Source organism: Anas acuta, chromosome 5, assembly GCF_963932015.1.
Source record: "Anas acuta chromosome 5, bAnaAcu1.1, whole genome shotgun sequence".
In the NCBI taxonomy this organism is placed as follows: domain Eukaryota; kingdom Metazoa; phylum Chordata; class Aves; order Anseriformes; family Anatidae; genus Anas; species Anas acuta.
In genome coordinates, this window is record NC_088983.1 from 35,845,012 (window position 1) to 35,859,105 (window position 14,094).

General features: G+C 36.9%; 1 protein-coding gene across 13 annotated transcripts in view; it reads right to left on the reverse strand.

Annotated features, from left to right (window-relative positions):
• Positions 1-14,094, reverse strand: part of SIPA1L1 (signal induced proliferation associated 1 like 1) — a 203,295-nt gene that overhangs the window by 57,506 nt on the left and 131,695 nt on the right. For all 13 annotated transcript variants that reach the window (XM_068684108.1, XM_068684113.1, XM_068684112.1 and 10 more), the window contains 3 exons: positions 11,197-13,017; positions 4,518-4,648; positions 3,711-3,899 (listed from right to left, as the gene is read on the reverse strand). In XM_068684108.1, the coding sequence (XP_068540209.1) occupies positions 3,711-3,899; positions 4,518-4,648; positions 11,197-12,694 (1,818 nt within the window). In that variant the 5' untranslated portion in view covers positions 12,695-13,017. The remainder of the gene's footprint in view (positions 1-3,710; positions 3,900-4,517; positions 4,649-11,196; positions 13,018-14,094) is intronic.

The following is a 14,094-nucleotide window of genomic DNA, read 5'->3' on the forward strand; positions in this document are numbered from 1 at the left end:
CAAAGTCATCTGAACATACATTCATTGAGAGATGACTTCTCTCAAAAGTCATCTAACAGGTCACAGAACAAGGTCTTGGAACCTTCTGGGATGATGTGGATAGATACAATTCAAGTAAAATTCATTAATTTTAACTAATTATACTTACAGTGGGTTATTTTAAAAGCCCTCAGAATTTGTTCTATTCTAAGAAAGAAATAAAACTTCTGAATTTTGAAAAATGCTATTTTATTATTGCATTCTTCTTTTACTACTCAAGATGCATTGTGACAGAGAAAGTATTAGCAGCAGGAAATAAGGAGGGAGAAAAGACAGGTAAAGACCAACCTGGTTTAGTTATTCCTGCTGAAGTAATTAAGCAAATGTAATGAGTCACAGTTCTAGGATGTTTCTTTTTCCCCCTCTGAAACACTTTTTTTTTTTTTTTTTTTTTAATTTTCTGACACAAGGACTACCTAAGTTTTATCTCCCAAATATGTCCAAATTTCTTATGTAAAAATATGAGTACAGCATGTCAATCCCTTTTGTATGAAAGAAACATTTATAGGCCGATTTCCAAAACTGCAACTGCACTTTCCATATTATTAGTGGGAAATCTTGATGTGGACTATTCAGGCAATACTCAGTCTTCAAATGTGCTCTCTGTCTACTCTGAAGGAAATACGATGGGTTGAAGTGTTTCATGGCTTAGCTGCTCTGCTAATTGTAACAGGTTCTACTAATTTTACTTGAACAAGTTAGGACAAAGAAAACAGTTCTCACCAAGCACACATATTAAGTTTCAATTTTGAGGGAAGGAAAGGTTTTCCAGAGCATAAACATAAATAGGATCCTCAACTCCCAGGAGCAACGAAACAACTGCCCTTTATACCTCTGAAAATGTCAACCTGAGGAACTAAGTAAGGACCACACAAAGAGTATGATATTTTTTTTGGAAGTTCAGCAAATCGAAAAAGGTAAGTTTCATAAGACAACAAGCTGCTATTTCCAAATCAACAAACAAACAAAAAACAGATCCAGTGGGAGAAAGTTTGAGTTATACACTTTAAGGACCCTAGATTTAGCAGAAGGTTGAGACATAATGGGAATTCTCATAAGTCTCATAAGTTCCCATTATGTCTCAACCTTCTGCTAAATCTAGGGTCCTTAAAGTGCATAACTCAAAGTTAGAATGAAAGAAGGGGTTGAAGGATGATTTATGCTGTGGTAAAACTTTAGAAGTAGCAGCTTCGTTTTAATAATCTAGAAGCATTTACTTATTTATATATGAGGGAGAAGTGCACTTCCAGTATTTGTCTAGCACCCTGTGAAAGTCAGTGGAAAGTACATCTTGCATTTAAGCAGTCAACAATTTTTTTATTATAAATACAGAATTATATTAAAAACCAACTGACATTTCACAGTGTTTTTGTGAATAAGGAATCACCATAAACTTCTACTGGAGTAAAGCTGCCTTGATATCCAAATTTTTAAGTCATATTTGGACATACACCTAAAGTTACCATGGTCTCTGCATTCAAGATGAAGATGGTAATTAGCCAAGAAGCTGCCACTAAGAAACAGAATGATTGGATTGCTTTTTACCGTGGAACCATTCAAATGAACACATTTTAATCAAGTCAATAGAAAGAACAGCTAGGTGAGAACAATGTGGGCTGTATGTACAGAACAGCAGATGTTACGTTGACTTTAATGATCTGAGGGGAAGTAAGGAACATGCAACTTGACATACAACACCAGTAAAATAATGGGCAAGAAGAGCCACCTGTCTTTGCAGCATATTCCCATTCTGATACTGGACATTGTATGCAGCTCAGATATCTACATTCTTGAGAAATTGAAAGATTAGAAGAGACAGAGCTCAGACAAAAATAATACGAAATTCAGAGAAAATATGTTGCAGTGAGAGACTTGAAAAGTGCAATCTGTTTAGTTTACCATAAACAAGATCAACAGATGATTTAATGACTGCATACAAAAAAACTTTGCAGAAAAAAAACACATGAAAATGACTTTTAAGATGTAGCCGAGAAAGATATCAAGTCTGGAAGCTGAAAGCAAATAAATTTAAATAAGTGCAAATTCATAAATATGAAAGCTACCAACTGCTTTAAAACCACACTTGAATATTAAAACAAAAAGGCAGCCTACCTTAATCAAAACTGGTGAGTAAGTTTTATTAGAAGATACAAATTTGTCTCAATGAAGGAGTTCTTGGGTGAAATTTAACAGCAAAGTCAGGCTAAGGTCACTACACAGTCTTAAATTTACAAAACTTCCTAGTTGCTATATCAAACAGGCACCTGTTTAAGCTGTAGTGAAAGTGTGACACACACAGCAAGAAGAAGTGATAAACACTCTGTGTACCTAATTAGTGGAACAGCTGTTACCCAAATTTGTGTGTTAGCTTGGAATTGATAAAAAATGCAGCTTCTAATTAGTACAGAGTGTGCTTATCTTTTTCTGTTAGAAGTGTCAAACTGTTTCATTACCACAAAAACAGAAAAATACTTTGATGTAGAAAGTGCGTTTTTAACTATCAATTGCCCTTAATGATTTCCAAAAGTTTAAATAGTAATAAAAAACATACTATATCTTACTCCAGATTGCTAATGACAGATAAGACTTGAAGTAAGGATAATTTCATCTTTATTTTTTTTTCTAAATACATAACTGATTTCTGAACCAAATTATACTAAATTACTTTTCTAATTAGATATCTAATAGAAATAATTTCAGAGTTTATGTATTTACATAGAAGTTTCTGAGAGATTTTTCCCCCCTTGGGAAGACTTTCTAATCAACATTTTTCAGATTTGAGGTTCTTGAAGGGCATATTTGTAAGGTCCTGACTTTGGAATATTTTAGATCTGACACTTTTTAGAATAGCCATACTCTCCCCCTTGTGGTGCAGATAATGATTAAATCTTTTTATATTTTATGCTGGCTATGTTTCAACATCAGACTGACAGCAAGAAAAAATAGTAACATAGATTTTAATTCTGTACAGAAAAGGTTGATCATAAGCAACAAAGAAGACCAGAAGAAAGACACCAACAATCTCAGTATTCAAAACGGAGCTGTTAAATGTCACTGTCAAAGTTTTTAATCATAAAATTCATTTAGCTAAATGAAAGTCCTGAGTAAAGTCTAAGCTATACAGCTATTAAACCTTAATTCAATTTTCAAAGAGAACGGGAGAATACTACCTAATTGAAAATCATCTGCATGAACAGGGTGAGAGTATTTTGACATTACTTGTTTAAGACAGGAAAAAAAATCTATAGGCAGAACCGTGGTAATGGTTGTGCCAAATACAACATTAGTATTTTACAACAAAACATTAAGAACTTTGGAGATTTCAATTGGCATTATAATAATTTGAAAACCAGAACAAAACAACTCCCTATCCAACAGGCTTTGAAAAACAATCACTTAATCTCTTTTAGAGTAAATTAAAATGGACAATTGCCATAACACTAAACTAAAACTTTAGAGTACTTATAGCTGTGAGCCTGATTTCATACAAAGCAAATATACTGCAAAACTTAGGGGAAAGACACAATTTTCTCCCTATAAACATCAAGCTTTAATTTAAATGGGGGCATTTTAATAGACTGACTGAAGTCAATTTAAAAAGGATTTTTGCAGTTCAGTGAGTAACCTGACGGTTTAAAACAATTTGTCTCATTCTACAGCTTTGTACTTACCCCTTGTTCATCCAGCTTCATAAGCTGTTCTGTGACTTTAGGAGTGTTGAAGGCCAGCCTTAGGCAATGGATATTCAGCTCAGGAACCACATACTCGAGCACTTCTTTAAGGGGAAGTCCTCTGGCTGTGCAATGTTTTGCAGTTGAAGGGATAGCATCTTCCAGCACAGAGCCTCTTAATGTCATAAGCTAAGCATAGAGAACAAAAATAGCTTATATGTTGAATTATGCACACAGACAAGGTTGATTAGCAACAGTGCTGGAGCAAAATGTACTTTTCTCCAATTCTCAATGGAGTTTGAAGACACCAAGTAATTCATGTTGTGTGAAATGGACACTGACATGCAAAGTGTCACTCATCCTGATAGCTGAAAGTAATCAGAATTTTTCCAGTGATTCAAAATTCTTTACAGATTTATGTTTCACAGAAAACTAATACTTGGGAAAATTAGGAGTACTATTTCTTGTGGAGCATTTCGAAGTCTAACCACTTTCGAAGTAATTTTCTTCTTCTTTGCTTGCTTCTAGCTAATATAGCTCCTGTAAATTTCTTTAGCTTTAACCAAAACGATCTTCACAGTTGCCTTTTGTATTGCTTGTTCTGGAATTACTCATTGATATACTCACTTGTATTCTCCGTAATGTAAACATGTGGTATACCTTTGTTGGGAGATTGCTGGATTGCATATACAGAGGAGACAAATCTATCCATGTTGAAAAGCCAAAGAACTCCAACCCCCACTGCCCCCCACTCAATTTAGCCTTCTCCCTTCCAGTTTCTCTTACTATCAGTCACAAACTGCTTACCTCACTGGTTCTGAATATGATCCGGTAGTTGTACTGTGGCCCATTTTCTTTTATTTCCTCGGGTTTTTCTCTTCTTATGCTCACAGCTACTGGACCGAGGTTCTCATCTGCTCCGAAATAGTTCCAGTGTTCTTGCATATTAAAAAACAAACAAAACAGATAAAACTCCATCTTACTTCTCACATTTCAACTGTATTTTCATGCTTAGTTGTTATACTGGAAATAAACTGCCAATTGCTTTAGAGTCAATGACTTCAGTGATACTAAGATTTCATTCTCATCGTTCAGTTCTCTGAAGAGCTCCGTGTATTCAAGAAAGTTGAAATTCAACATTGTACTTCCACAAGCAGGACTAAAATAGGATACACCTCTCACACTGGCTTTTAAAGTAAAATCCATTTCATTCACGTTCCTTAAAATATAAAAACCAGGAAGCCAAACACACCGAAGAGAGAAATTCACCACCCCCTGTTAAAAATGTGAACAGCAGGCAATTGTACCAAACAAAGGATGTTAATTATTTATTTTTGTATCAGAACAGTCTCACAAGTTACTCAATGCTAAAAGGTGGAAAAACTGGGGGGAGTGTGCAGAGGGGAAGATCCAGGCCTGGAGAAACTGTTTGCTAACCAAGTAGTGTATTATTTGAGGTACATTTTTGTATTTGCTTAACCACAGGAATAAAGTGAAATTTTATGTCAAAACATGTTAGAAATGTACATTTGCAAAAATTAAAGTTCAACAATTTAAGACATTTGTGTTAAAGGCTCTACTATTGAGCTTTCTGAGCATTATAAGCTATCTTGTCTGATGACAGAGGTACACCCCCATGAATTCAGCAACATAACAGACAAAGTTGCGCGTATCTCAAGTGACAACTGAATTTAAACATACAATACCTGCAAATTTAACAGTGCTAAAAAACTGAAGTAAAGCCATCTTACAAGAAAAAAGTCCTATATCATCCCTTTCCATATGCTGCAGGTTTGCATATATGAATGAATTTATACATGCACAAAAATGGAAAGTTAGAGCTATCTGAAATTTCAGCACTTGAAAGAAGAAATGTGAAATTCAGTGGAATGATAACAAGAATGGAAATATAACCGTACCACCTGTACCATCGCAGACAGATTCCGTGCTATTCATAAAACAACCAAAATGAATTAGTACTTTAACAGCATTCTGATATGAGGTATTCTGCAGGGATAAAGTGCAAAATATTTGAATGTCACTATCAAGAAATGCATCTGCAAAAATACTAAAAATAGCTATCAAAATACACCCTTCCCAAGTGAATGGCTGTCATTTTTGCAATGCATAATCACTTGCAGTGTTCAAAATTTGAGAGCCTCAATTTTCTGTTCTTTTTTTTTTTTTTTTTTTAAACAAAACAAACTTGCTGATTCCTGGTTTACTTTCCTCCAACATATTCCATGCTTTTCATGTAGGTGCTTTCTCCTTGCAAAGCTACATATGCCCTAAAACTCGTCTTTACACAGCTGTTCACCCCTAAGCCCCTAGGACCCCTGTACTACTCCCCAGTACCTGATATTTTATTACCCTGCCTTTAGTCAGTGTTTTCCATTTAAAGGTTTCAGTGCCTGTGTGACACAGAACAAAGAGACATGCTGCAGCATTGTAATTTCTACTCAATTCCTCTTTAACTCCTCAAAAGTCAATACTCTGCACAGAGGTAATTAGCATTCAAAAATTATTGTGTTTTTTTTCTTTTTTTTTTTTTTTTTTTTTTAATATCTTGTACAATATCCTGTAAATATTGGCAGAAGCTTTGGGTGACTGAATTAGTGGTAAGTGAAGAAATCATGAATAAATTAAAGGATATACATAAGCCTAAGGAAATATTTACAGTTCTCCAACAGTAGATGCCACATAGATCTGATGCTTAAAAATCCAAAACATCTTATTAGCACCTTAGTTTTACTTCTTCCATCAAGTTTAGTACACCCTGTTTTTCTCCAAGATATTTAAAACTCAATGTATAGTTTATGACAGAGAGAACAAATGCATAAGAAGTGCAATCACTAAGGATCTATCAAAGATCAAGTTCCTATCTAGCAGCATACCAAATGCAGCTTCCAAAACTTGAGCCACCTTGGCTGTCTCCACCCTAAACTGCTTGCTTGGTGAATTAAAAAACACTGTACTGTATACATGTACCTTTACTTACAAAACAGAAAATGTTATGGAAACAAAGCTAAGTTGGTAATACCCACTAGAAGGGGTCCAAAAATGACACTGGAGTTTTCTGCACCAACAATTGCATAGTTATTTTCCTACCTAGCCTAGCCTGCAATTCAAACTCCAGCCATTTTCTTTCCTCTAACAGGAAAGCTAGCAGCAAGATTTATGTGCACAAAACTTAATTTACAAACTAAAGATAACAAATTTGGTGTTTTATTGTTAAAAAATAGGATTGTTTCTGAATATAATTCAAGAATTTTATGCCAAACGTGAATAGCACAGAAGACAGCTTTTTCTTCCACCCCACACAAACTTCACACGGAAAGCAATACTTCAAGCCCAACATTATGTCATTTAAACTGCTGTTGAAAAATAAATTAAAAGATGCTCAGGAGGCAGCTAGCAATAGGCATAAATTATTCTATAAACTCTAAGTCAAAATGAAATATTTCATTGTTTGCACCTTGCCATTGAAACAGATTATACATACTTTAAGAAGTTAAATATTTATTATGTAATTCCAAAGATGCTTCCAGTCAAAGACCCTAAGTGAAAATGAACATTTTCTGGCAGATATTTATAAGTTAGTTGCAGAGGAAATCTACGTAAATATACTTGATTTTGAGGGAAGAGATTGCTCCTCCAGGGCTACACATTGTATTTTCCAAGCACAATACAGAGGAGTTGATGGAAACAAGTTTGTCCATCCCTATGGTTTTATTATTGATAAAAGAAGTCTTTGATTTCAAGTCACAGATATAATAAAAAAGCATGCTTCCCCTCCCATAGGAATATTGTAAATACGGGAAGCTTATATGGGGTCATAGGCAACAGGCTGAACTGGTAACTACCTGGAAGGTGAGCCCCAAAACTGCTAGATACAAGTGGTATTAGCACCAGCTGAAGATGCCCATTAGCTGAAAATCGCTGGGGTCTGGGAAAGTACATCTGGGAGGTATCACTTGCCTTTGCCTTAATCCTATCACTCCTTCTTCAGCATCTGTTACCAGCCTTTGCCAGAACACAAGACTAGATGAAGTTTTGCGTTGAGCTAGGATGACTCTTCCCTTTCCTGGGAATTGTAGTTTTTTGTCCAGAAGCAGTGACTCCAAGTATTTTTGTTTAAACCTGAAGCACTGCAGTCAATGGTATGAAATAAACTCCTGTAGAAAGCGTACAATTCTGACCTGAATGGATAAATCTCACAAAGTCAACTTTTCTTACATTTCAGTAAGAAGGCCTGAACAATGTGGTGTTCCTCCCTTTTGTCCCCCCAAAAAAAAAAAATCCAAACAACAAATAGCTTCCTTTTAATAAGTTCTTCCCACATACAGTTTTAATTGTTGTTCAATGCTTTGTCTTATTTCAAGGTCATATTTAAGTTTCACAAAGCTGTTCTTGCAACATTTTTCTTTTATTTTCTTTTATTTACATTTAGACAGTCACCTTGCAAATGTATCTTTTACAACAACAGAGTACCATTCATCTCCTGTAACTACAAACACCTAGATGTCAGTCAGGGAAGTATCAGCCCTCTGCAGCTGAGAGCAAGAAAACCGCTGTTCTCATCATTCTGCAATGTTCATTTCTCTCCACTGGGTATACGGGCAGTCTGGATAACTAGCTTAGATATAAAGTAGTGGAACTGAAGCCAACCTGGACTACCATTACGAAGTTGTTATCCCCATTATCTGTACCATATTTCTAACCTCCACTAAGCTGTTCCCACCAGTATTAGACCACACTTCATGGTCTGGACACCAGACCACATCATTATTTTAGTAATAACTTTTCCACTGCTCTGTAAAGGGTCAGACTTTTTTCCCTTTAGTATTTCCTTTATGTAAAGTGTTTAGCCTTCGGCATTCATCAAAGAAGTTATATAAAATTCTTCCATAAATGCCACATGCAAATATTTTATACTACCTAGATTAAGATACCTTAAATATTTTGGACCATGTTAGCAATAACTCCTGCTCACAACACCTCCCAACCCCTGCACACTGTAAAATACAAGATGCATCTAACATCCACGTAACAATACTCTAAAGAATAACCTATTATGCCCATGTAATTAAAGACTCCAGTCAAGTCACCATGAACATTTCACTAAATTACCTGGGAGAAACTGAAATGGACCATACCCATAAAAGCACTTTCATGACCTACTTTTCATGAAATCACACTGACTGGCATCATTAATGTTTTCACCTGGTTTGTTGATGTGGTCTCAAATGACAGGCTTTATTATTTTAAGTTGGAATGAAAACAAGTTAAAAGAAAATTCTCTGAATCATCACTTCTATTTTTAAACAAACTCCAGGATTACTTCAAGACTTCTCCAGCTCTGTTTAAGCTTCCAGTTTGAGATCTTTATGTTATCACAGCTGAATCAGATTTTTTTGCTTCATACATTTCTATCAAATTACCCAGACCTATTGACCTGACTAGCAGATGCTACCAAAACCATCTTTTTTCATGTCAGCAATATTCATAATAAAGATACGACCTTTCTTCAAATAAAGAAGTTTCTGCATCATTACATCCTTCATGTTATAGAAAACTGTCAGTTAAACTGACTTGCTCGATATTTTTCCTTATACGCTGCTTGAATTTTTATCACAAACCTGTCTCTGAGATGATTCTAAGGTTTGTTTGGGGGAAAGATCATATAGTGGGTGGTCAACAAAATGTTTTTGGTATTTTTAGAACTGTGGGGATTTGGTCTATCTAATAAGGCTTCTGAAGGATGCCTTTTTTCAGAAGCCATCTTAACGAAATCTCTGGTTAAGAAAAATTCCCCTGGCTCATGCCCTATGGAACAAACACAAGCACAGTGAATTTAAAATCCATTTAAAAGCCAGTTTTATGGCTTGACAAAAATCACAGTTCCTCCTCTTCCCCCAGTCCCACCCCATACACACACTGACAGTATCGTATCTGGTTACCCCTCACAAATAGCCTTAGGATGAGATTATGTTGAGTTTATCTAATTAATCTTAATTACTACTAGAAAGAAATGGAGATATAATGGTGACTGCCATGGTACTAGCATTAGGGTGTGGTTTTCCCCTGGGATAAGCTCAACTAACACACTGCTGTTGCCTAAGGGCTGTAACCCCACTCGCACCTCCTTCCTGTTATACTGCTTGCTCTCATTGCTTACCTGGTGCTGACTTCTGATTGCAAGGAAAGCTGATTTGACTCACTAGAACTGGAGAAAAATAATCAAGCAATACATGAACAATTTTATGGCAAGATTTCTGCTTGGTTAGTAAACTGAACTGCCTTACTGGGTTGGCAGAAAAGGAAAGAACCGGTACAAGGGGGAGGAAATTAAGCCTTCTTTCTCCCTCTCAGTGCTGAAATGCTGTTAAGTCAGGTCAGCTGGAACATGCAAGGGCACCCTTAGTTGCTGACTCCAGAACTCACCAGGGTGACAAGGAATCAAATTGTTCCAGGCGGGTCAGATGGGATGGTAATCACAGGCAAATCTCTCTAATCTCAGGCTCTCCCCTCCAAACATACCTCATCTTATGTTGTGCATCTGGCTTATAACTAATCAGCATTTTTCCTAAATGTTTTCTCTCCAAAGAACGTGAACCAGCACCAAAAAATATTCAGCAAAGGCTCTAAACACTAAAACACTGCAGTAGGAAGAGACTACGGGACATGTGACAAGAGCTACTCAGCCAAGGGACGATGCCGGAAAGAAGAGACAGGAGATGATCATACTCTGAGGCAAGGGAAAAAGGGGAGATGAGATTATTAGCTGTAATCCACAGTTAATGAGCTGAAGTTTCTCTGGGCTGACCATCTACTTATTTTAACTAGGCATCCCTGTTGCTTTAATCTGCAGGAAACAAGCTCTGCTGAGCTGCTTTCACTAAGCAGATGAAACCCAATGCTGGACACCGGTACCTGAGGGACAGGCATTTGTCACATCACTCACTGCACCAACTCTGTCCATCAGAAGACACAATTAATGAGGCAACAAAGCAGATTTTTTTTTTTTTCTCCAAATTCATGGGAATTTGCTCTGCAATTGTTTTTGATCTTTTTCAGGAGCAAAACAAACAGATGGCGAAATCTGCAACTCACAGTGCCAGAACCATTTGGCGAGGGGTGTATCTAGATCATGTTTGGGTTTTGCTCATTTCTATAGAGCAAAAACTTTCCTGCATGTGTCCAAAGGAAATGATATTCCCTGGTGTCAATAGACTGATGTGACCAGAGAATTGCATTCTGTATTTTCAGGTACGTAAATTCAATTAGACAAAGCATGTACAGATTAAAGGAGCAAATTGATAAAACACACCATATTTAAGCACTGATGATTAAAAAAATATCCTTTATGCAAGTATTACTCTTACACACCAGCCGAACTTTATATGTTGGTTAACACAACATTGTCATTAACATCAGTTTAAACACCATCATTAACACAACACAAGGAGAGCCATAATTTACTTACCTTTCTGATAGAAGAATTTTCGATAATAATATGCACCGAGGTCTACGTGTTCAACAATGTATCTTTTCACTCTGTCTAGATGTAAAATCAGATTCTCCTTGGGAACTTCTAGAACTGCTACTCCAGCATTCGTGCAATGAGAACTCAGAGTTGACTCAAACGAGGCACTTTCACATCCACTGAAGGAACCTGAATTAGATTTGGAAAGGCTGATCTTCCTCTCCCCTTCCCCACCAATCTCATTACGAAAATAAGGACAGCTCATCACAAGTTCATTGCTTTTATCATCCCCCTGGTCCATATTGAGACTTCCTTTTGAGTTCAGGTCTTCAGTGCTGCCCATTGGAGAATTGAAACTCGCAGAATGGGACAAGGGTCCAGAGACAAGCGATGCTACAGCAGCAGCAGATGCTCCTGTTGTTGTGTTCCTTCTTTTAATAACATTATGCCTGTTGATTGCTGCTTCATTTAAATCAAATAAAATACTCTGTACATCATAATGAGCAAAGCACTTCGGACAAGTCCAAGGCTTGACACTATCTTCTGACCTGTTATCTTCAAGATCTGAAGACTTCCCAAGCTCCCCTTCACCTTTGGCATTACGCAGCTTACGAAAAATGGATGAATCTCCTGTCTCTGATTTTGAGCGTCTCTTGAGTGGTTTCTCTCTTTCCTTAAAGAGTCTCAGGTTCTCCCTTTGAGTAATAGGGCCATCTATCACATCTAGAGAGAAACCCGAACCCTTGCTTCCACTGGCAATCAGAAGTTCACTGAGCTTAGTTGTGCCTGGGCTTCTCTGATCAGACTTTTCATCTTTATAGCCCTTTAGTAAGTCAAAAAAACTTTCCCCTGAAGTTCCCTGCTTATCTATTGAAGATGTGCTGCCATACTCCCTGTGCAGAGATGGTCCGGATTTAAAAGTGGGTGAAATACATTCATCAAAACTATCTACATCAAGCTCACTTATGGTAATGTCGCTGTTGCTGCGCTGCCTTATTCTGCGAAGAGCTTTCCTTGGGGAACTGGGATAGCCATCAGGTGTAAGAAACCTGGAGTCTAGATTCTCAGATTGTCTGGTCTTGCTTTTAAGTGTGTTCTGGATGCTCTTTAACATGACAGAATCGCTAGCATTCAGGTTAACAGAGCTTCCCTGACTCCCAGGACTGCTTTTAGAAGACATGCTGTCAAGACAACTTGCCGTTTCAATATCTTGACTAGACCTGCTCGTTTCCTTGATGTTCTCCTTCCTTGGGGGCCAATCAGCAATCCTTGCCCTGACCCCCATTTTAGGGACTCCAGGAGTAGAGGTAATATGATGGGAACTTTCATTGCGAGGAGGTCCAACTGGAGCCATGACTGCAGATCCTAAGCTGCCGTTCTGCGACCTAAAGCGCCTCATGTAGAAGTCATCCGAGTGGACTTTTGAGGTGCCATCTGTTCCAACTGACACTCCAGTGGCAACAGCCCTTTCGGTCTGGGACCGCTTCAAGCTGGTCATGATCTTTTAGTATGTTCAACTTTAGTAAGTTCCAAAAGAAAATACAGTCATTTCTGCTTTTTAAACGCACAGTTCTCTTTTGGAGAATAGTCTCCAAAATATAAAATGGTTGCATGAGATCTTAACCACGGACATTTAAGGACACAGTTGAATGCAGAGCGTCTAGAAAATGCAGATATTCAGTAGGTTTCGGAAAGCAGTGACTTCCTTTAACTTCTGCATCTTAAGAAATAGCCATGCTCCAATACATTCGACTTGTTTCAACATCACTTGTGCTCCAAAATGTCAGAGTGGTAATCCAATCGTTTATGCTTCTTTTAAGCCTAGAACAGAGCAAAAGGGAGATAAAAGAATTAATTTTTATGTCACTTTTTTCATAACTGAATATATGAGAGTAATTATTAAACAGAATTAAGACTTCTAACAGACATGCTTAACTCTCATTGATCATCATCTCAAAAATACGGAATTATATTATATGGTGGTAAAAAGTTACCTAGATATTGCTTGTTTGCCTTCAGAAGCAAACAAAAAAACACCACTCTTGCATTTGGATTCCACGCCTAAATACAGACTTTTCCTTATGAACTGATTAGCAATAATTTAGTCAAGTTAGGAGAGAGTTGTATAAAGCCAAATAGAGAGCTCATTTCCTCAGCTGAAGAACACATACAGCATCCATTTCCTGTAGAATCTATAGGTGAGCCAGATGAGGAATCCAGAATCCTTTGAGTACATACACAAAATTACCATTTGCAAGTCATACATCCTTGGCTGCAATTAGGTAGTAACAAAGCCTATTCATTTTTTTCGTTAATGTAAATAACTATGATATGCTAACAAAAAAAGGAAGGAAGCTAGTTACCAAGAAGATTAGAAAATGACAATAGAAAGAATGGCTGTCAACATTTATTCTGCATTTTGCACAGCCTTATTTGCAGATTATCTGGATAGTCCAGAAAGCATGTATTCTCTGCCCAGATTTCACAATGTATATAATGACTAAAGCTAAATAGAAACACATACTTTTAAATAACTTGATATGAAAAGCTTCTTTTATTTCCCCAGCTAACAAAATAGTGTTTGCCACAGATCCCATATAATCAATCCAGCTTCACAAGGCCATTGAAGTTAAATGCTTTCCCATACCTCATCAGTACGAAAGTGATTACAAAGCATTATACTATCCTTTGAGGAGCTAAAAATAGAAAATAAAAAATCCACAAATATGCCCTTGCCAGTAGAAGACAAAAGCGTGATATTGTCAAGATAAAATCTTGCATCGCTGCACATCCTTTAACACAAGGAAGTTAATAATTTTCAAAGGCTAAACCAATTTCACAAAATGTGGCCTTTCAATATTTGCCAAACGTGCAGAGATGCTGCTGAACCAGCAGCAC